Genomic DNA, 20350 nt, shown 5'->3' on the forward strand with positions numbered 1-20350 from the left:
AGCCTCAAAGTCAGTCGGTCAGTGGGCATGTGATGGTGAAGGGGAAGGAGAAGGGAAAGGGACCATCTGATCATTATCCACATTACGATGGATGCCAAAAATTAAGCAATGACTTTAGTACGACTGTCACAATCGTCTGGCTCCCCGCTAGATATGCTCACATCAAACCCAAATGCCAGCACGCATATATGCCACAATTATCTATTTGCTAGCACTGCACACGTGTGGTCGATCGATCTGCAATGCCTGCACAGATGGAGCATCGGTACCTCAGGAACATCAAGAAATGGCGCTCATCTTTTGATGGGCCAAACCCAATATCTCGTAAGAAAGCTGTTTTACACTACCAACATATCTAGCTTACTTGTTTACACATAAAAGAAGTCCTTGCAACACAATCATGTCTCGTAGCTTTGGTGGGACTCCACAACATTGATTTTTCTTTGCTTCTACACGGATTTTAATTTCAAGCGCGCCTAGTGAAAGGAAACGAATCAGAACGAGACATAACAAAGTCCATAAGATGCAGACATGTTTCCTCAGTACTTCTATAAGAAAAGGATCAAAACCGACCCTTTAAAAAAAATTCAGTGTACAACTTACTAACTTAGGTTGATTAAAACATACACCTCGTTACCTCTTAATTGGCCTCTTTTGATATCAATTAGCATTCTCATTAATTTATGAATTCCCCGGATGAAAAAAGAAATTAATTTGTTAACTCACGTTAAAATGAATTCATCTGACTCCACGTTCAACCAGTGGAAGTGGTAACTTTATAGAAGCGATGATGGCGGTGCGCAAGTCAAAAGATATGGCAGCTGGGGACTAGTTTGAGTGTATTTTATGGAAGAGTGAGCTCCAAGCTCTGAAAAGGAGCGTGGGATCTACCACTTGTCTAACACTCTCTAATGAGTAATGAGAGATCAACTCAGGAAAAGATAAAACGCTAGTACATGGCCACATAGCAGACACCACTCGGAAGGAAATCCCACTAAAAATGACTAGAAGCCGAGAATCCAAGGAAACACACAGCTATTTGCCCCCCACCACCCACAACACAACTACTGGTTTTCACAGTATGATAAGGATAAAAGCTTGGTTTCCCCTCTGCCCCACTCTATTCCTCTATCTAAGTAAAGCACAAATTCACATCAATCCTTGTGGGTCTCTAGTCTCTCTCTGAAATACTTGTATTATACGGTGCAATTGATGGTTATAAAGTCACTCTTACCTCCCACTACTCTCAATCATTTCAAACCCCATTCGCTCTCCTATCACTACAAATCCCTCCTTTTATGCTTTCCCTTGCCTCCACCTTTCTTCCCATAAATACCTTCTCCACCTTTGGCATATTTTTCAAACAATTCATTTCATACCCCATATAGCACACACTCCCGCACCCATGTCTGTCGCAGCTCTTTCAGAGGCAGATAAAATTTACAAGAAGTCCTTCCACCGGAGGAATGATTCTGGCGAGCTTGATGTTTTTGAAGCTGCAAGGTATTTCTCCGGCGGCAATGAAATTATTGGGTACAATGGTGCAGCTTTTCCTCAGAGGATGATGATGAGAGAAGAGAGGCAAGGTTGGAGAGGAGGAAGAATTAGCTTGGATATGCCGATGAGGAGCTCGCTACCGACACAGTCATCTCATGCTGTGGAAAAACAAATGAAAGAGAAGATCAAATACAAACAACCCAGCTCTCCTGGTGGCAGACTCGCTAGCTTCTTGAATTCTCTTTTCAATCAAACAAACTCCAAGAAGAAGAAATCAAAGTCCACAGCACAGTCGATCAAGGATGAAGAGGAGAGCCCGGGTGGGAGGAGGAAAAGGAGGAGCAGCATTAGCCATTTCCGGAGTTCCAGCACTGCTGATTCCAAGTCCGTGTATTCTTCCTCAAGTTCTGGCTTTAGAACTCCCCCTCCTTATGCAAATACTCCCACAAAGACCTACAAGGATCTCAGAAGCTATTCAGATCACAGGCAAGTGGTGTCTCTCCCAAACTACAACAACGGCAATGTAAAAGCTACTGGCTTACGAAACGAGGCCTTGGACGAGAAGAGAATCAAAGAGTTGGTTTGGCTGGACGAGAAATTCAAATTCAGCAGTGGGTTTTCAGAGAAACACAAAAATTTCAGCAACGGGCTTTCAGAGAAAGATAGGATTTGGGTTGATGAGTATCCATCAGAGGAGAAGGAATTCAGAAAGTTGGATGAGATTGATGCCGGTGCGGAGAGTGATTCAAGCTCTGATCTATTCGAGCTGCAGAACTATGACTTGGGTTGCTACTCAAGTGGCTTACCCGTATATGAGACCACCCACATGGACAGCATCAAGAGAGGAGCACCCATTTCCAATGGCCCCCTACCCCTATAATAATTCTGTATATTTTTCTCCTCCTCATTCATGATCACTTCTTTGCTCCAATTCATGTTGATTGGAAGTTGCGAGAAGGCCAAAAAAAATGTTGAGTTCTTGTCAAATAGTTTCCTTTTTTTTTCTTTTTCCCTTTTTTTCCTTTTCTGTTACAGGCTCTTGAAAGTTCCTCCACTTCTTTCTCTGTATGTACAGTTGGGAATGTCTGCTTGTCTTCCATTTCCGTTTTTTGTTTTTTAACCTTCAATTGCTTTTAGAGGTATGCTTGTGGAGTGCTGGAGCATTGGAAGTCCACCACTGGAATTGCTTGATTAGACTGCGGGATGATTTAGAGACCTTCCACTAAATTAATGGAAAAATAAAGTATGGATCATCACCCCATGTGGACTGCATCTATTCATCTTTTTGACTTATTTCAAGCAGCAATCATATATGCCCACATTAATTAATAGTTCACGCCTGCACGTGTGCTTGATCCAATTATAACCAAACCCATCAAATACTTGTATGTAGGGTTCTTCTCCTCATATTTGCACTACTTCATCAAGAACTAATGGTACTGGCCGGTTAATTTGTCGTGGGGGCATGAGACTAGCTCTATGACAGTGAACTCCATCGGAAAAAAAGAAAAGAAAAAAGAAGTAAAAAAAGAAAAAAAGAAAAGTTAAAGAGCTCTAGGGTCGACATAATATCTCTTCCATATTGCACTTTTTTGATCTTAACCCAAATAATGAGGTGGTTGATGTTGTGACTGTCTAATCAAGAGATCAGCATAGAAAGGGAAGTAAGGCTTATTCTATTAATACATATTCTTAGTACAATAGAGGGCCATTCAAGATTGTATTGAGATAAGTTAAGGCATGGCCTAAAGGCAATCAGGATATATATATATATATATATATAAACTATAAAATAAGGGATAGAGAAATCTTGTGTGGGATTACGAATTATTACCCTGGAGGAAGTGAGAAAACATGAATATTCTATGCCTTCCATCATTATTGGATTAGGGTTTATGGAAAGGGTAGGCCTTGGATGTTTTAAAATGTCGGGTACTGACCCTTGCTTTTACTGATTTCTGTCATATAAAGCAATGGTTTAACCCCATTCAAGGATCGTAAAAGTCTTTTTGAAATAGCAAGGTTATAATAATAGTACTCAAGGGCACTTTCTTTTGAAAAAGGATGAGAGAGAGAGAGAGAGAGAGGAGATGACCATACCATTGAACATAGATTTTTAGCTACTCTAATTATGTGTTGCACATTCATTTTTCAAACCAAAATTAATCTCTCATTGATGCATTTCCAATTAGTTGTGCATTTGAAATTATTGTTGACTTAACTTCACAGCCCAAGTTTGATATCATCACTTCTTTTGAAAAAGAGGTGTCTCCTTGTCTAACCAAAGTGAGTACGCTAGAACTAAGGCCATAATGATCGAATTTTGGAGAAGTAATGCCAAACCCATTATCCAACAGTTTAAACTTTCAGGTCAAAAAGATAAGATACCGGTCCAGCAGGTATTTAAAAGAAAGAAATATGTACAAGAAATGATGCACAAGGGGCAAAAGGAGGCCAGTAAAGCAGGGAACAAATTGAGTGGCCGAAGGGCCCAAAGCGTGTGATTATTCAAAGGTATGTTTTGTTAACAAAGTTGGTCATGCCCATACGTTACGCCCCTGCGCACTACATCAGTGGCTTGTGCGCCAAAAAGAAAAAGAAAGAAAGGGAAAAAATAAAGAAGTCCCCAAAAAAAAAAAAAAAAATCATCTTGGTGGGATGATATTAACCATATTCCATTTCAAAGTTTGAGACCAATTCGTTATACCTTCGAAGAGGTAGACCTTGTCAAGATATTTCAGGACGCCCAAGAGGTAATCAGAAATTAATGTGGTTGGCCTCAGATGGGTGATCGATCTTCACTTTAATTTTGGACCCTCTCATCTGGTGGCTCTAATTGTTTTCTAATGCTTGTCTGATCCCTGACCCACTTCTTGGAAAGTTAAAACAACAAGGGGGCACAGAAACCATCAGATCCTGAGGCTGTTAGTTCAGTTTCCCTTGTTTTGTAACTTTTGTACAAGTTCTATTTGAAAACACACCACTACAACTACCCCTTTTCAAAATCAACTTCCCATATTCTCTTCTTCAATCACCAAGTACAACATATGACAGTCGACACATATGGGTTTTAATACATCTTATCCTCAGTCCCAGAGACACGCAAAAACAAGAAACTAAATTCTGTTTGCTAATCCCATTAATTGCAACCTCAAAACTTTTTCTACCTTGTAATAATTGCTTAGAATTCTACTTGCTTTGAGATAGCGGGCCCAAAAAAGGACAAAGACGGGTAAGTTGTTGCTAAATAATGATGGCACTTTCAAATTTATGATTTGTGACAAATCTTTACCTTTTCTTTTACCAAGATCCCGTTCACGAGGGCTTAGATCGGTTTAAAACCACGTCCTAACGTTTGGAGGCACTTTCTTATTGAAATTACAACATTTAGCAAATTTTAAAAAATAATTTAAAGTGATTTGAGTTGGATGATCCTACTTCTTTCATAATTACTATCAAGGGACTCTAATTTAAAGTCATTTTATTTGGAAATGTAATTAAAACATTTTTTTTTTGTCTATTACATATTTTTATCTATGATGATGCTTTTATTAATAGTTACTTTTATCATAGACACCACTCGCATCTATGATTTGAATATATATATATATATATATATAAAATTTGAGTTTGTTGATATTTTTGAAATTGTATTACATGTGAAAAAAAGAATGTTTAATTTTTTGAAGTTTAGGAAATATATAATATATGTAAAAATAGGCTTCTAAATATTAGAAAGTGTATTTAACTTTTTCAAGATGACTTTTAATGGGATTCTTGATTAATTCATAATAGTTTAATCTTTGAACAATTTGGAGATTTTTATTCCTATAAATTCAATAGTAAAAGCTTTCATGGGAAATCTTATCAAGGAGCAAATTTTGATTTGCTGGAATTTTTAATTATAATTATTGGGAGATTTGTGTGAATTTATCTACCATAATTGATGATGCCCATCAATTATAAATTTTAATTTAATTTCCTTTTTGCAGGCCTATTTGGATGGTTTTGGCACCACAACCACCACTGTCCTCTGCCCCTCTGATAAATTGAGGCCAAGTCTTCTCATTTTGATTTGGCTCGAGTATGAAAGCTGATCTAATTGGTTATATCTTCTCCACAAAATCCAAAGCATGTCATCACTTTTCTCTCAAAAATGCAATGATTGCAAAACCAATATTCCTATCATATAATAATTTCAGGGCCCAATTTTTCTAACACTACCTTTGGTTACCAAAAAAATCTTTAAGAAAGAGAAAAAAAAAGTATTTTTACCTTAAAAAATAAAAAATAAAAAATAAAAAAACGGAATTACGAAAATAAGTTGAAGAATAAAAATAACATATTAATTATAAAATATGCAGCAAGGAGTTGGATAAAATTTTCTATAATATAATACGGTAATTGTGGAAGGAGCAGATCATGCCGTAGAATTTCCAACCAAAGCAAGATGGGCCTGTTGGAAACTTGGAAGGACTCCTGAGAGACACTAGAATCAATGTAGACACGAAAACGAGTCCTTATTCTACATTGCATTAATTGGCAATGATACTAACTTCCCCAGAAAAATGATGGATCAAAAAGTCTTGGGATCCGTGTGACGTACAATGTTACACCAACCAAAAAAAGCTTAAATTGTGTTTGTTTTTTTGGTTTTTTTTCTTAAAGTAAATTGTTTTCAAATTTTTTTATTTTTCTAAATTATTATAATTTTTTTATTAGATAGAAAAAATCAAAGTAATGTTTATTTTTTTAGCTTCTTATTGAAAACAATTTGTTTTCAGAATTTAAGTTTTTTTTTCTTTTTCATAACTTATAATAATTTTTTTCTAAATAGAAAAAATCATATAACTTTTTTTAAATAGAAAAAATAACATATTAATTTTTCATTATTTTTTTAATACTTAATAGAAATAAAATATTATAAAAACAAATAACTTAATATTTAACATTATTAAGTATTAAAGTTCTATTTAAAATTAAGTAAAAAAACAAACACTATCAAAATATTTAACTTTTTCTAAATAAAAAAAATAATATATTAATTTTTCTTTACTTTTTAATATTTAATAAAAATAAAATACTATAAAAATAAATAACTTAATATTTAACACTATTAAAAATTAAAATTATATTTAAAATTAAGTAAAAAAAAATAAACATCACCTTACCCTAATCTTATTAATTAATTGGCAACCAAATGGGTGTCACACATAAATGATATATGATGGAGAGACAATGGTTGCTGATCCCAACAGGCCCAACACTTTTGTCTAGAAAGGAGTCAGGATTGGAAATCGTTTCGTAATTCCATCATGGACCTTGGAAAAGCAGCCCATTGAATTTGAATAGACCAACAGGCAGAGAGGCCTAACCCTAAGGTCCCTAGGCTTCCACTCTGGCCCATGAGTCTTGATTAAGCTGGGAAAGTGGTGCCCCACCCACCCCCGCATTAATGTGAAGCTTCACAATCACAATCACGCCTAGTAGCAAGTAGCAACAAAACCCACAAGCTAATAACATGCAAATACATGTCTCTTGTCTCATCACAAAGTCCCAATCCAATCAACTTAGCTGTCATCCCAGTACTTTTCCTCTTCTTTCCAAAACTTTGCAGGTTGCATCTGAAAATGACTCAGACGACTCGACCGCAGACTCAATATATCTCCACCAAATTTAAATCCAGTTGCTTACCACATATGAAATATGATGCATGTTTCACAAGCTAGCCATCAAAGCAGACTAGAAAAAAGGCCTTCCTGCTTGCATGCATGACTAGGATGACTACGACCCTCCTCCAATTATGCCAAAAAATGGATCATCCTTTTCCACCAATGGAGACCTCCTCCTCCTTTCTTTACAAGTGGCGTTAATCCGTTGTTATGAACCTGTGGGGGACGTGGCCCCCATAATTAGCACGCGGATACTGCAAAATGTGTGGACGGTTTGGGAGTCATTTATCAGCCTAAGATGGTGACTGCAGGTCTAAGCCTTCTTGGTGATGATTTGATGTACATGAACAATCCATGCCCTTGAGCCTAATCCCTTGTTGCTTGAATGTATTATGTTTTGAATGGATGAATAGAGTGGTGGGGTTGTGGGAGTAAGATGTGACAATGTATGGTTAGGAGGTGAAAGCGGTTGTTGAAACAGGAGGTAAGGAGCTAATCATGACGGTCAAATATGGGGGCACACAGGCCTCAGAGAAAATATGTGGACCTTGTTCTACGGTATATTCTCTAACTTATTATCTCCTAATCATCACTCCAATTATTTGGTGTCCCTCCATGAAAACGTAACAAAATGATTTGCTCCATTATTATCCGCTTCACTCTGGTAAATTTTGGAGCACAAGACTTTTTTGGAACTATTTACATTATTTGATTCTCTAAGTTTACACTAGTCAATCTATGTGCTCTATTTTATTATAACCCAATTCCTTATAATTTATTTAATTAACTCTTTTACTTGTGTCAATTTGATGGTGTTTTAATCAATTTTTATTAAATTTTTAATTTTTTTATATATAATAAAATCGCTATAAAATAATACTCTTGGGACTAGTAGAAATTACTATCTTAGTGGAGTTATTGATGTACTGATAGATGAATAATTAGGTTTATATTGTACAATACTTATACATATATGATTTATAAATACAAAAATAGTGATGTGGTTAGAGGTTAATACATAGAAGTCTTAAGACATTTCAAAAAGAGAAGAGATAATTACTAATTATTGAAGATAGAAAAGCTTGTAAAAGGAAGAGCTTTTGTATCAAAACTCAATAGTCTAGCCATAGGATGATAAATATGCAGCGACTTTGAAAAAGAATTGAATTGAGAAAAATGAAAATTGTAAAAAGATATCAATCCCGTATTATAAAATTTTGTTTATTATTTTTTATTAACTTCATCAATTATTAATTTATATAAAAAAAATTATCATCTTATATATTTACCAAAATTATTAATTTAATATCAAAAAATGTTATTATTTGAACGAAGTTACTGATGTATTAAATAAACATTTATTTATTAGGGGCTTTACTATACTATCATAATCTCATATCATACCAATATAATATAAATTAAGCTTATTTGGCAGATAAAATACATATATATATATATATATTTTCTTTTTGAAGCAGCCTGCAGCATGGATAAACATTGTTAATTACTAAGGCTTACATTTGTTTATTCAAATATGAAAAATAATATTTTTAAGTTTCTTGAAAATAAGACCATTTTGAGAAAATTCTTTTCAACTCATCCTCCTCAATTTCTGAAAAATAGAAAATAATTTCCTTATCTTGCTACCAAAAATAAAGAAGGATAAAGGATAAAAGAATCCATGCATCAAACATGGCATAACCGTAATTAATGGAAACCCATGTTCGCCAATCAAGGAAAGAGTATCGAAAAGTTGAACTAGTTAAAAGAGGAAGCTGATTCAGTTGTTAAGCTGTTAAGTTGTAAGTTGTAAGCATGTGTACGCCCTGTATATTATGACCCTAATCATTGTTTCTTTCACGTGGGAAAGAATAACTTGGCAAACAAGTAAAAAGGAATTCGTGTACTGCCCTCATCAAATGGTATCATTTTAGTATCTATCAACTCTACAACACCATCAATCACATGATTCGAGTCTGTTTGTATCTCAGATTTTTTAGTTTTTCCTTTTTTATCATCAGGGGGAGAAGAGATGGCAGGGGTTTCTCTGTGTGTCTTTGAAAAGATAATTTTATTATGCAAATATAATATCTGTAAACAAAAAAAAATCGTTTATTTATTTATCTAAATACTGTTCTTTTAAAAATAATATTATTTAAATAAAAAAGATCTGGGTCAGATAGATAATGAGAATTACATGAAGGTCGTGACTCATGTGAGAAAACAAATAGAGCAAGGGAATAAAGCGTGCAACTTTTGCAGACAGAAAAGGAACTTGTGGATCTTTACAATGCACATTTATGGTATGAATTGATTAGGCATTGTGAAATATGGGTATCTAATCCAGGCTTTTACATTAATCAGTAATCACTCACCTCCCCATCAATCTATATAATTCACTTTGCTTTAATTTCTTGGACCCATCACCCATGAAGCTAAAAATCAGACAATCAATAAACTGCCAAAAGCCATCCCCACTCAGGAGGAGGAGTAGAAGGAAGGAGAGGTCCTTTTGGGGGGTTGTTTCAAGCTGCAATTTGGGATGTCTTTTCAGGTAAGGTCCTTCTCCTTCATGAGGCCTTTGATTTGAAAGCCTGTGGCAGAAATTTGAACGCGGTTCTTCATTTGTAAGAGTTGTAACAACACCTCAGAGTCATGGACAAACTGAGTGAGGTGGTGTTTGGAGGCGGGAGTATGTTGAATAATGGAGTGGGGTTTTGCAGGGTGTGGGTTGGGTGTTTTGGTAGTAGGTATGATGTGCCATATGGGCATCAAAGGAGGAATAAAGGGGATTGTTGATATATAACAATTTTAACATGGGGCCATGACCAAAAAATTCAAAAACCTCCAAAAGCCAAAAGGAAAAAGGTGTTCAAGTGGGTGCAGCAGCAAGAGCAGATCACTCCCCAGCCCCATGTTTGCTATATCCCTTTCTGACTTGTAACACGTGGGTGCTCTCCACACATACATTTGGCACTCAACCCACCCTCCCTTGTCATTCTCCATTAACTACTCAGTGCCTTTCTACAGTAACCTTATCTCCATTCCATTGATTTCTCTTTATGTCTTCGAGAAACAGAAGAAAAAACAATGAATACGAGATTTGAAGTGCAATGCCTCGTTAAAAGAATTCATCAAAAACCCCAATCGCCTTTAGACTTGATCTCCAATATATCTTGTATCATTTGTTGTCATGTCTATGTCATTCATCTATTTCATTATTATTATTTTGCAAAAAAGGAAAAACAAAAGGAAAGGACTCTACTTGGACCCACAGCAGTGTGATTAAAGTTTTTGGAATTAAAGGAAATAATAACAGAAGCTTGATTTGGTTGTAATTCCCCTTTTCTGTCCCTTGATTGCTTTGGGTTTGTCAAACTCTCAAAAATCTTGACTGGGATTCCTGCTTAAAAAATGGGCAATCTTAAGTTTGGTTGAGTCTGGATTGGTCTACAAGTCAATTTAAACCTCATCTTAAAGAGTATGTAAATATAAAATCTTGTAAGTTGTAACACACATACAGGGAATTGTAACACCAGATTAATTTTCAAAAGATGAGCAGTATAGAATGTTGGAGTACAAAGGAATAAGATTTTTCTACTGGCATGGACAAGGAAGGAGGATAAGAGGAATGAGTAATAAACAGAAAAGAAGTGTCCAATAATGGAAATTCAAGCACCCACAAAACGCTACAAAAGACCTGGACATGCCTTTCCAGGGAAGGTAGTGGAGGCCATGTTGACTCACAGTGTATCCGCTTCGACCGCACCACACTCCTCTTAAACAAAAAAGAAAACCGACGCCACCCCTTCTCTCTGGTATGTGCACAATCGTTTCATTTCGAACCTCTGTTTGGTTGCTCAGAAAATGGAATATACTTTAACACTGGAATGTTTACTATCCTATGCTTTGTGGGTTTTCTTGGGTTCTTCAAAAAGTTTTAAAACTCACCTCAATTTTACTACCTATGTCTGTTATGCTCAGTTGAGGGCTGGAGGGTCTTTGTTTTTTTTTGCTTGCTTTGGCTGCAAATGGTGGAATTTGGAACGTTGACTTTTTCTGCTCCCCTTGGTCTACATTTTCCTTGCAACCAAACAGAATGTGTTACATGAATGTTTTCTCAGCCAATTTCTGAGATGGGTGTTCTTCTGTTTGCTTTTTTTTTTTTCGTTTGACTCTTTTTGTTGGGGTTGAAGCTTTTGATTGTAGAAAAGAAATAAGTGATATGTGTAATCGGGCTGCTATTATATTCAGTTTTAAAGGACTTCTAGTGCTTTTATCTTTGTATGGTTATTTGGGTATTCAATATGGTTATTTGATCCTCTATTTGGTTGCCAAGAAAGATGAGGAAATGTAAAAGGCAAAAAGTTTTGAAGTTAAAATAATTGTACAAGACTTGATTGTGTTTATGATTTGGTTATAAGTATTAAAGTTTCCCTTTCTTTTCCCCTGGTTTCTCAGCATCCAAACAGAGTTCAATCTTGCTTTTTTTTTCTGTTTTTTTTTTTTTTTTTTTGGAATTCTGTTCATGTTAGTCGTTAAAACGTGATGTCTTTCTTCTGTTTTAAATTAATTCTGTCCTTCAACCAAGATGGGATATAATAGATTTTACGGGGCACCAACGATTTCCACTTTGGGGTGTTTTAAACATAGCGGTCGAAATTTTTATTTTTGACTCTTTAATGGTTAACCCAATTTTGGTGTACATTTTTCCGTATTTTTATGCATTTCCAGACGGTTAAGCTGGATTTAGCTTTAGATAGAAGTGCAGCAGAGAGATAAAGTTATTTCTCCCCCTTTTTGGGGGGGCTTTTAAATTGAAGATACATGTCTGTTATAAAATGAAAGAGATCATTTCTTTTTCTTTTTTTCTTTTTTTTCTTTTTTCCTTTTTTGAATCGTTTAGGCATTTATCTGGTGACATATTCTCTGCAAATTTGGATGCTGTTCTACTGATGGAGTCTTGGAGCCATGCCTTAGAAAAGAAGATGTTTTTGTATTCTGAAGAAATGGATTTAACAACTGATGCTGTTGGGAGAAGTAGAAAGTTGCTAACAGGATGGGACATGAAAACCCCTTTTAATTTTGAAAATGATGGGCTTGTCTTGGATAGAGACGCAGTTGAGAGCATGGAATTCATGGAATTGGATTCCCCTGAATTGGTGAGAAAACGGCTTCCCAGTAACCCAAGTGTGGGGTTTTTAAGTGGTGAGATTGGTAGAAATTCTAGTAAAAGAATAGTTTCTCCTACTAATATGGTTACTTCAAATCCAATTTTCGGGGGAGAGGAGTCAAGTTCGAGGCTTTCAAGTTCTTTCATGGAGTCAAACAGTCAGGATTCCTCAATAATTGATTTGAAACTGGGGAGATTGGCTGATTGTATAGATGCCAAGAATAACAGATGCTCAAAAGAGGGATCAGTTTTATCTTCACTAGGTTCATCCATGCCGGCAAAGAGAGCCCGCACCACGAGTGTGTGTTCTCAAACTCCTCTCTGCCAAGTTCATGGTTGTAACATGGATCTTAGCTCCTCGAAGGACTACCATAAGAGGCATAAAGTTTGCGATGTTCATTCAAAGACTCCCAAAGTTATTGTTAATGGCATTGAGCAGAGGTTTTGTCAGCAATGTAGCAGGTTGGCCTTCTCTTCTCTAGCCTTCACATTCATTTTCTTGCCCTTAAATTGCAATACTTTCTGTTGTGCATGAGATTGTCATATTGTAACAATCTCATTTGATCCATTCTTGCACCATTTTACAATGGATTCTGTCTTAATAAGTGATAAATGTGTCAGAAACCAAACATACAGGTATGCCTCATGTACACAGGCAGTATCCAAAGCCTGTATCATAGGTTTAGATGTCATTTTTCAAGCTTTTAAGAATTATAGAGGTTTCAGGTTTGCTTTGCATTCAGGTAAGATCTACAGTTGGCTTCTATTATAAGGCGTAACTGATCTATATCTATGAAGCTTTTTAAACTTTTTTTTCTTGATGACTTGTAATTTCACCATTTGAGTTTATCATTCATCCTGCTGATGTAACATGTCAGTTAATTAAATTTCTTAGTTGTTATTTTCATTGTTATCAGTTGTAATTTTGGTTACCAGGTTTCATTTGCTGGCTGAATTTGATGATGGTAAGCGGAGTTGCCGTAAACGGCTTGCAGGTCACAATGAGCGTAGGAGGAAGCCTCAATTGGATACTCACTCTGGTAAACCACAGAAACTGCTTCAGTCATATCAAGGTATTAATTACTCAAGCTATCTAATATGGTTTGGGAATTATAAGTTCCTTTCACAAATGTATCTATATAAACTTCTACAACCCTTATCTTGACACTCTTGTTACATCTCCTACTTAATTACTTGAGTTTGTTTAGGACAGAAGTTTATGTAAATTGACTGAAATTATAGTTTAGACATTACTGTATTTGGTTAGATTCCCACAAAAGGTACTTGTTAGATATTGGATCTCCTACTTCCTCTTATGAAGTATGGTTCTTTTTGGCTCATGTCATTTGCCATATGTTGGAATTAAAATTCCAAATGCAGAATCTTACTTGTTTTACTGAGGAAACTTCCTTAAACTTCAAAGTTCAACAAAGGATCATGAAAAGTACCATAAAGCAATTGGTTAGTTTTGGAAGACCCAAAGATGCCAAGATAAATTGTGTAACTTCTATATTTTATGTGTTATACTTTTATGCATAGGACTGCTATAATTTAATTGATCTAGGTGCTTTGTAAGACATGATAGTGAAAACCATTTGACAGAAAAAACAAATAATAATGTGGTTAGTTCTGAAAGAAAGTTGATAAATAAATTGTGTAACTGTATACTTTGTTTATTATTTTGAAATATCTTGAAGGATGAGTGCTTCCACTGATGGAGTTTGTTCATAAAATCAAGATTATATTTGCTATTCTTTAATACCACTATAGTTTTGAAAGATATCCCAAAGTTGAGTCCTTTTGCTGGGTCAATTTTCATACTTGTTTATAAAAGGGAAGTTTTCCATCTTAGGAATACTTTCCGCTTCCTTATTAAAGCAAGGAGGGAATGCCCATTTCACCACCCATATCGAATGATTTTCTAAAAGCAATACTTTTAAATATTACATAAAGTAAGCTATCAATGCCCCCTCGACTACGCATTAAATAATCGATTTTGGATCCATCCCATAGGTGGACTATGAGCTTTGAGTTTCCTCGAACATTTCATATGTTTTGTGGTCCTAGGGAGTCATAATAGACTGATAGAAATGATTGCAAAAGCATCAATGAAGGAAAAAGTGTCTGATTTGCAAGTGAGGGGAGAAAGGGAGTGTCTGTTTGCAACTAAGTAGATAAAAGAGGCAAATCATGGAGGAAAGTTTTAGAAAATTCCTTTAAGGAAACAGAAATTTTCCTCTCAAAATAGTACATACTTTGAAGTGAGTAAGGGGAGTGTCTGTTCAGCAAAATGCACTAGTACATACTTTTCCAAGTCCTAGATGTGTTCCTGTGTTTTTCTTTGCTTCATTTTCCTTGTGTAAACAAACCTAGGAAAATAAAGCGAGTTTCCCTTCTCTTCCCCTCCTTCCTCTCTGGTATTCCCTTTTCCTTTCCCCTTGTATATATGTAATGAATCAAATGAAGGTGTCAATGATAGATTGGAAATTACTTGAGGTTGCTTTGAGATACTCCCTTACCTTTTTATTATTTCTCTGTACTCTATTGCCCATTATCTTTTCATAGTTCTGAAGTTCCATTTTAAGACTAGAAATCTCACCATTTTCTTAACATTTTTCATGTTTGACAGGCACCAGGATTCTGGGGACTTCCTTAGCAAAGAGACCACCCTTTGTTTTCCAGGACATACTTCCTGGCAGTGTTTATTGTCCAGATGGATATGGACAAGCTAATCCATCCAGGAGCATCAAATTAGAAAAGGAGCCAATTTACAGCTCTCAATTAGTGATACCTATAAGTGGGCAGTTGCCTCCAAAATCCTTTCTCCATCTTTATGGCACCGAGAGACAATGTCCTCCTGGGTTTCTATCATCTGGAACTGAGGACTGCACTGGCTTTTACCCAGCATCAACAGTTCAAGAATTACCTGGAGTCTCAAAATCCAATTGTGCTCTCTCTCTTCTGTCAGCTCAATCGCAGGACTTGTCAAACCATTTGATGGGAATTCCAATGGCTAACCCCCCCACAGTCCAAGGCTGTCATGCTCATTACAGTGCAGTTCACAATTCTGACAAGCCAATTGGGATGAGTTCTTTGGAAAAATTTGCATCAAATGGTTCCTATTCATCTAGGATGAACTCAGTGGAAGTTGCCCAGATGGGGCCTGTAATGCTCCCTGATGGTGGTAATGCTGTTAGCTTTGAAGTCCGCACAAACAGGAATTTTCAGGGATCTGATTTTCTGAATGCTAAGTATTCTCACTCTTCTGAACGTGAACCTACAGTTGATTTACTCCAATTGTCATCACATCTTAAAAGAGTAGAGTGGCAGAGGAATTATATGCATGTGAAGCAAGAAAGTGATGATTTTCACTGTTTTCCTACTACTTAAGGGCTATTGAAGCATCAAGGTAAGTAAACACGTCCATTTGGCTATTCTGTTTATTTTTCCCGTGCTAAAAGTTCAAAACTGTATTGATATTTCTTTTTCTCATGCTTGGAAGCGAGGATGCTTTTCCATCTAAAATATTCATAAATGGCATGCTATTGGATGCATGATAGCCTGGAGATCCACATGCCTGTGATGGTGGACATTGAAATAAAGACAAAGGACGATAAGAAATAAAATTTTAATAGAACTGTATAGCATGATTGAAGACATTAAAGGCAAAAGAAAGGAGCACTTGCGTGGTTGAGCTGAATAACTTTTTAATGCTGCAACTAAATGTGGATACTTGGGGAATCTGATGAGTTCCTCTTAACCATGAGGATCCATTGGTTCAGAGTGGGATGGGATTTCTCTCAATTATGTAGACGCATTTCTAATGTGGATTTTTTACTTGTGATGTGATATCTCACATCGACTAGAGAGAGAAGTTCTACTACAATATATACAGTGGGTTTCTCTTAACCATAACTATGTCGACACGTTTCAAATCCTGAGGGTCTGTTTGGTCCAGAATGGTTCTAATTGAGGGTTTTGAGAGGCACTTATATGTAGTAGGAACCTTTTAACTATGTAGACACATTTTATGGAACAAACTGATAAAAATCTTATACCCTGGTTGTTTTTATATGTCAATTTACCCAAATCTACCTTGCAGATTAAATGAGAAACATTGATGTCAGTGCAGGTTAAGGAGGGGCAGCTAAAGAAAGGGCTCATGGCATAGAGTTAACTAACTAGATTGATGCACTCAATAAAGGGCTGGGAAAATCTTTCGGCAGTGTTAACGATGCTGTGCCTTTACCAACAGTGAATAATTAACTGTTTGCTTGGATTTGGCAATGTTAAGTCCTGTTTGTTTCATTTCATATGTTATTGCAGTATGCTGTTTCAATCATTCCCATTTTACTGAAGAAAAGTTAACTGTTCACTTGAACAACTCCCTGCTGTGTGATAATCCTGTATTCCCCTTTAAAGGAGCAAGCATCAGATCAAAGGAAAAACTAAAAAGCCAATAAGAAGAAATATAAAACAATGCTCTGTTTGAAGATTAAAACCTTTCATGGGCCTTTTGGTTGATTACTTGTTAGTAATATTTGAAAGTCTCAGTTTCTTCTCAGGGTTTGATCCCCCGAACAGTATATTGAAAAGAGAATGCCGGAGAGATTGGTATCATCATTACTAGTATTACTGTTATGATTATCATGGCTTTGGTCTTCATCATATCATTATTATTTGGAACAAGATTGGTGTTTCTGCTGCTCTTGGAAGGCCACTATATTTGTTTAAATTATCCAAATATTCGGGGAATCTAGACCAGGCCAGGCTTTACAGAATATTTATATCCATATAAAATGGAGATCTCCCTCTTACAATATCTATTACCTTTTTCCACTATTAGTCAATTGAGACAAAAGAATCATCATCTCATCCACCCATGAAGCCACCTATAGTGCTCAGTGCCTTTATAACCAATGAGTTCTAAACCTCCATTCAAAAAGGTTAGTCGGAAGAGGCCATCAATGCCCATTGGAATTCAATTTGTAACTTTCAGAAAGAAACGTTTCTCTTGGTTCATAAGGCATGGAAGGACCATGCCTTTGTGCCTGTGTGGGTGGCTATTTGCACCCCACTCCTGTCTTGTCATGTCCAAGCACTCAGAATGATATTGCCAACTTCACATACTGTGTGGACACCACTGATGGCTAGTTAAGATTCTCAGGAAGTATTGCAAACAATGTCTTAGCAGAGCTTTTAAGCATCTATACTGCACTTTAACATGTGATCACTAGCTCAAGGAATATGTTAACCAAACCCTTTTTGGGGTTCAAAGAAAGAAGAGATGTTAATTAAATAAACAGGAATCTCATTTTTCAGTCAAAGAGGAACCCAAGAATGACCCAAAAATCTGTTGGCTTAATCCAAGTCCAGAGATATTGTTGAAGTGAATCCATTCATTAGTATATCATAATAAACACACCAAAAGCAGGTGAAGAAACCAATTAAGAGTAAATGATGATAAGCCACCACCACTCTTCAAGGGATATAAAAGCTCAAATGCTGAACAGAAGTAACTTTCACAGCACCACAAAGCCCAAATGAAAGGATTAGCCGATAGTTGTTAATACCAAATGCTACACGATTTCGACACCGATGCAATAGTTCATTGAGTGATAACTACCGTTAAGCATGATTAAGAAGTAAACAGACAACAGAGTTTGAGGAAAAGCCAATGTGCTCAAGTGGATCTCCAATGCTTCATTTTCATGGCATTTCCCATTACACTAAATTACTTCATTCCTGCAAAATCAAAGCCCTTAATGTAGACCAAACCAAATATCTCAGTGGCATGAACTAAAACTCTATGCATTTTCAAAACAGATAGAAGATCATGCCTGCTTACATTGTTACTGCTCTCAGAAACTGAGCCTGCTGGTGAATTTGGGATGTACCTAGCCCACTGTGGCAGGCAGGTTAGATTAAATGAAATTGAAATAAACTCGTGTTGCTTTGGGGAAGATGGTTTGCATAAATCTTAAGCTGAAAGTCAACTCACATTTTTCGCTGCTGCACTGAAAGCCTCTCGATGGGGTATCTCAGGATTGGCTACTTTGATGCGTTGTATTTCCTCCCTTTCAAGGTAAAATATACGTATAAATGAATATATGGCACAAAAACATTACTTATATTTAGTCAAGAGTTCACTTCTCCTTACTTCATAAATCGATTGTAAGCAGATGGGAGTCTGTGTTTTTTTTCGGGTGCTGCAAAAACAATTCAATGGTGAACCATAAGAAATATGTGAAAGTGTGTTTGTTATGATTCAATACTGTATAGAAGAGGAGAAGGATAGGGTCTCCACGTTTTACAACAAAGGGTGCTTTTGGGGACACTGGCTCGCTGGATGTTGATGAAGATGATGATGAGGACTGGCCCTTTCTGAAATCATTGCAAACACCCTGCTTCTCCATGAATAAACAACTTCCCCATTAACAACAATCACATCAAGAGAAAAGGATAAAGAAAGATGTTTATTCACATTCTCAAGTCAATTAAAAGGCTAATATTTTACCTACTATTTTGTATTACTTGATCAATTTATAAGTGGCTAGTAATAGTTCTTCTGCAATATATATATTTGTCAAGCAAAACCATAGCTAATTGATGAACAGGAGAAAAAGAAAAAGAACTTCAACAAAAACAAGAAATCTATAGTCATATATGGTTATCATTTCTTAATGGGAGATACAGAATGGTGGTGAGGAGAGCGACCTGAAGGCTCATTTGATGGTCAAGGCATTGGCCCTGCAGTGGAGGTCTGGTGCTAAGAAAGGAGAGGTTACTGCAGTGGCCACATTTCACTGTCACAGTGTCCAACAGCCGTTTGCATGGAATCCCAACCTGTAAATAGCAAGAATAAACTGCTCAAGCACAGAGAGATTAAAAGCACATGACAATTGTTGTATATGCTGCACACACGCCTCATAGCCATTTTATCCATAGAATGGAACCAACAATTACCTGTTCTTGCTCGACCTTCACTCATGAGAGGTTAGCTGGTGTGATTTATATCAATATTGTTACTACTACATTAAGGAAAAACGAAAGAGGAAGAAGAAGAATACGTGTTTCTTCATTATCAAAGATTAAAAGCATCTCCTAATATTGGATTTGAAATTTGCTTTCCATAGATTTTGTTTCTGTAATCAAATATACATATTTATACATAGAGGAAAGAAAATTTAGTCCATATGCACTATGAGGAATATCCACCGCCTCTCTAGACCATGCCCTCTCCAGTAAGGGTATTACCAAAATGATTCTTGCAGATAGTGGAAGATGGATAAGACAGATAACATACATATGTACATATATATATTTATTGCTTTCTAGTTGGAAGGGTGTGCATGTATGATGGGCGTCTACGTGAATTACCGCAAGAACAGTGTTACAGAAGTTGCACCGGACGTAGCAAAGATGCTCAGATGCTGGAACCAAATCCATGGTGGCTTTCTCTTCCGGGTTCATAGAAGAAAGGGAGGAAGAAGAAGAACAAAGATATATGGGTTTGAAATTTGAAGTGTGAGTATGAAAGGTGACAAAAGAAGATCTAGGGTTTGTGATGAGAAGAGGTGGGTAGAGTTTGAAGATTAGTGTGGAAAATCAAATCTAGGTTACCACACTGGTCATACTTCCTGGGCTATAGCTGAGCTTGCAGATATAAAATTATACTTGCACACGGGTGACTTCTTCACTCTCCAAATTATCGTGATATATTCATTCTTCTTCCAGTTCTGAGACATCTCACATAAATATATGTGTATATCTCAACCAGTGTGTAGAGAAATCCTATATATCCAAATTTGTGGAGATTAGTATATTTCCACTGAGGCATGTCAAGAGAAGAGAAATTGCCGTGAAAAATAATTATACTCACACAATCACTAATATGGATTTCAATTTGTTTCCATTCACTTAATGACTGGGACTTGACGCCTATGTTTCAAGTTTAATTATTTGGTTTGATGATGGGTGGTTTGGGCCCAATGTTCATCAAAATCAA

The 20350-nt window shown here is 36.2% G+C and overlaps 3 protein-coding genes across 6 annotated transcripts; 2 read left to right on the forward strand and 1 right to left on the reverse strand.

The window, feature by feature from the left end:
• The first annotated feature begins 1248 nt into the window (after positions 1–1248).
• On the forward strand, positions 1249–2617 carry LOC117911136 (protein BIG GRAIN 1-like E). Its single transcript, XM_034825344.1, has one exon. The coding sequence runs from the start codon at positions 1406–1408 to the stop codon at positions 2375–2377; it is 972 nt and encodes a 323-aa protein (XP_034681235.1). The 5' UTR covers positions 1249–1405; the 3' UTR covers positions 2378–2617.
• Positions 2618–10787: 8170 nt separating this feature from the next.
• LOC117919650 (squamosa promoter-binding-like protein 6) lies at positions 10788–16723 on the forward strand. 3 transcript variants are annotated; one of them, XM_034836876.1, is made up of 5 exons: positions 10794–10987; positions 12076–12804; positions 13279–13415; positions 14972–15751; positions 16475–16723. In XM_034836876.1, the coding sequence occupies exons 2-4, from the start codon at positions 12125–12127 to the stop codon at positions 15730–15732; spliced, it is 1578 nt and encodes a 525-aa protein (XP_034692767.1). In that variant the 5' UTR covers positions 10794–10987; positions 12076–12124; the 3' UTR covers positions 15733–15751; positions 16475–16723. The 3 variants fall into 3 exon arrangements, with proteins under 3 accessions (XP_034692760.1, XP_034692751.1, XP_034692767.1); XM_034836869.1 differs by lacking the exon at positions 16475–16723 and adding an exon at positions 15845–16416 and having other exon boundaries at positions 10788–12804; XM_034836860.1 differs by having other exon boundaries at positions 10790–12804.
• Positions 16724–17663: 940 nt separating this feature from the next.
• Positions 17664–20038, reverse strand: LOC117919667 (protein CRABS CLAW). Of its 2 annotated transcripts, none has more exons than XM_034836889.1 (7): positions 19723–20038; positions 19060–19188; positions 18650–18746; positions 18503–18551; positions 18344–18419; positions 18191–18247; positions 17664–18103 (listed from the first exon to the last, which is right to left on the reverse strand). In XM_034836889.1, exons 1-7 carry the CDS (start codon positions 19813–19815, stop codon positions 18077–18079), a joined length of 528 nt encoding a protein of 175 aa, XP_034692780.1. In that variant the 5' UTR covers positions 19816–20038; the 3' UTR covers positions 17664–18076. The 2 variants fall into 2 exon arrangements, with proteins under 2 accessions (XP_034692780.1, XP_034692787.1); XM_034836896.1 differs by having other exon boundaries at positions 17666–18087; positions 19723–20036.
• Positions 20039–20350: the final 312 nt, after the last annotated feature.

This window comes from Vitis riparia, chromosome 1 (genome assembly GCF_004353265.1).
Source record: "Vitis riparia cultivar Riparia Gloire de Montpellier isolate 1030 chromosome 1, EGFV_Vit.rip_1.0, whole genome shotgun sequence".
Classification (NCBI taxonomy): Eukaryota; Viridiplantae; Streptophyta; class Magnoliopsida; order Vitales; family Vitaceae; genus Vitis; species Vitis riparia.

Bases quoted from the DNA above. Each gene is read 5' to 3' on its own strand.
- LOC117911136 (XM_034825344.1), top strand. From the start codon at position 1,406: ATGTCTGTCGCAGCTCTTTCAGAGGCAGATAAAATTTACAAGAAGTCC.
- LOC117919650 (XM_034836869.1), top strand. From the start codon at position 12,011: ATGAAAGAGATCATTTCTTTTTCTTTTTTTCTTTTTTTTCTTTTTTCC. The intron at 12,805-13,278 runs GTTGGCCTTCTC...TTTGGTTACCAG, and splicing joins TTTTGTCAGCAATGTAGCAG to GTTTCATTTGCTGGCTGAAT. The intron at 13,416-14,971 runs GTATTAATTACT...CATGTTTGACAG, and splicing joins ACTGCTTCAGTCATATCAAG to GCACCAGGATTCTGGGGACT.
- LOC117919667 (XM_034836889.1), bottom strand. From the start codon at position 19,815: ATGAACCCGGAAGAGAAAGCCACCATGGATTTGGTTCCAGCATCTGAG. The intron at 18,747-19,059 runs GTCGCTCTCCTC...ATGGAGAAGCAG, and splicing joins ACCATCAAATGAGCCTTCAG to GGTGTTTGCAATGATTTCAG. The intron at 18,552-18,649 runs GTGGAGACCCTA...TTGTTTTTGCAG, and splicing joins AGCACCCTTTGTTGTAAAAC to CACCCGAAAAAAAACACAGA.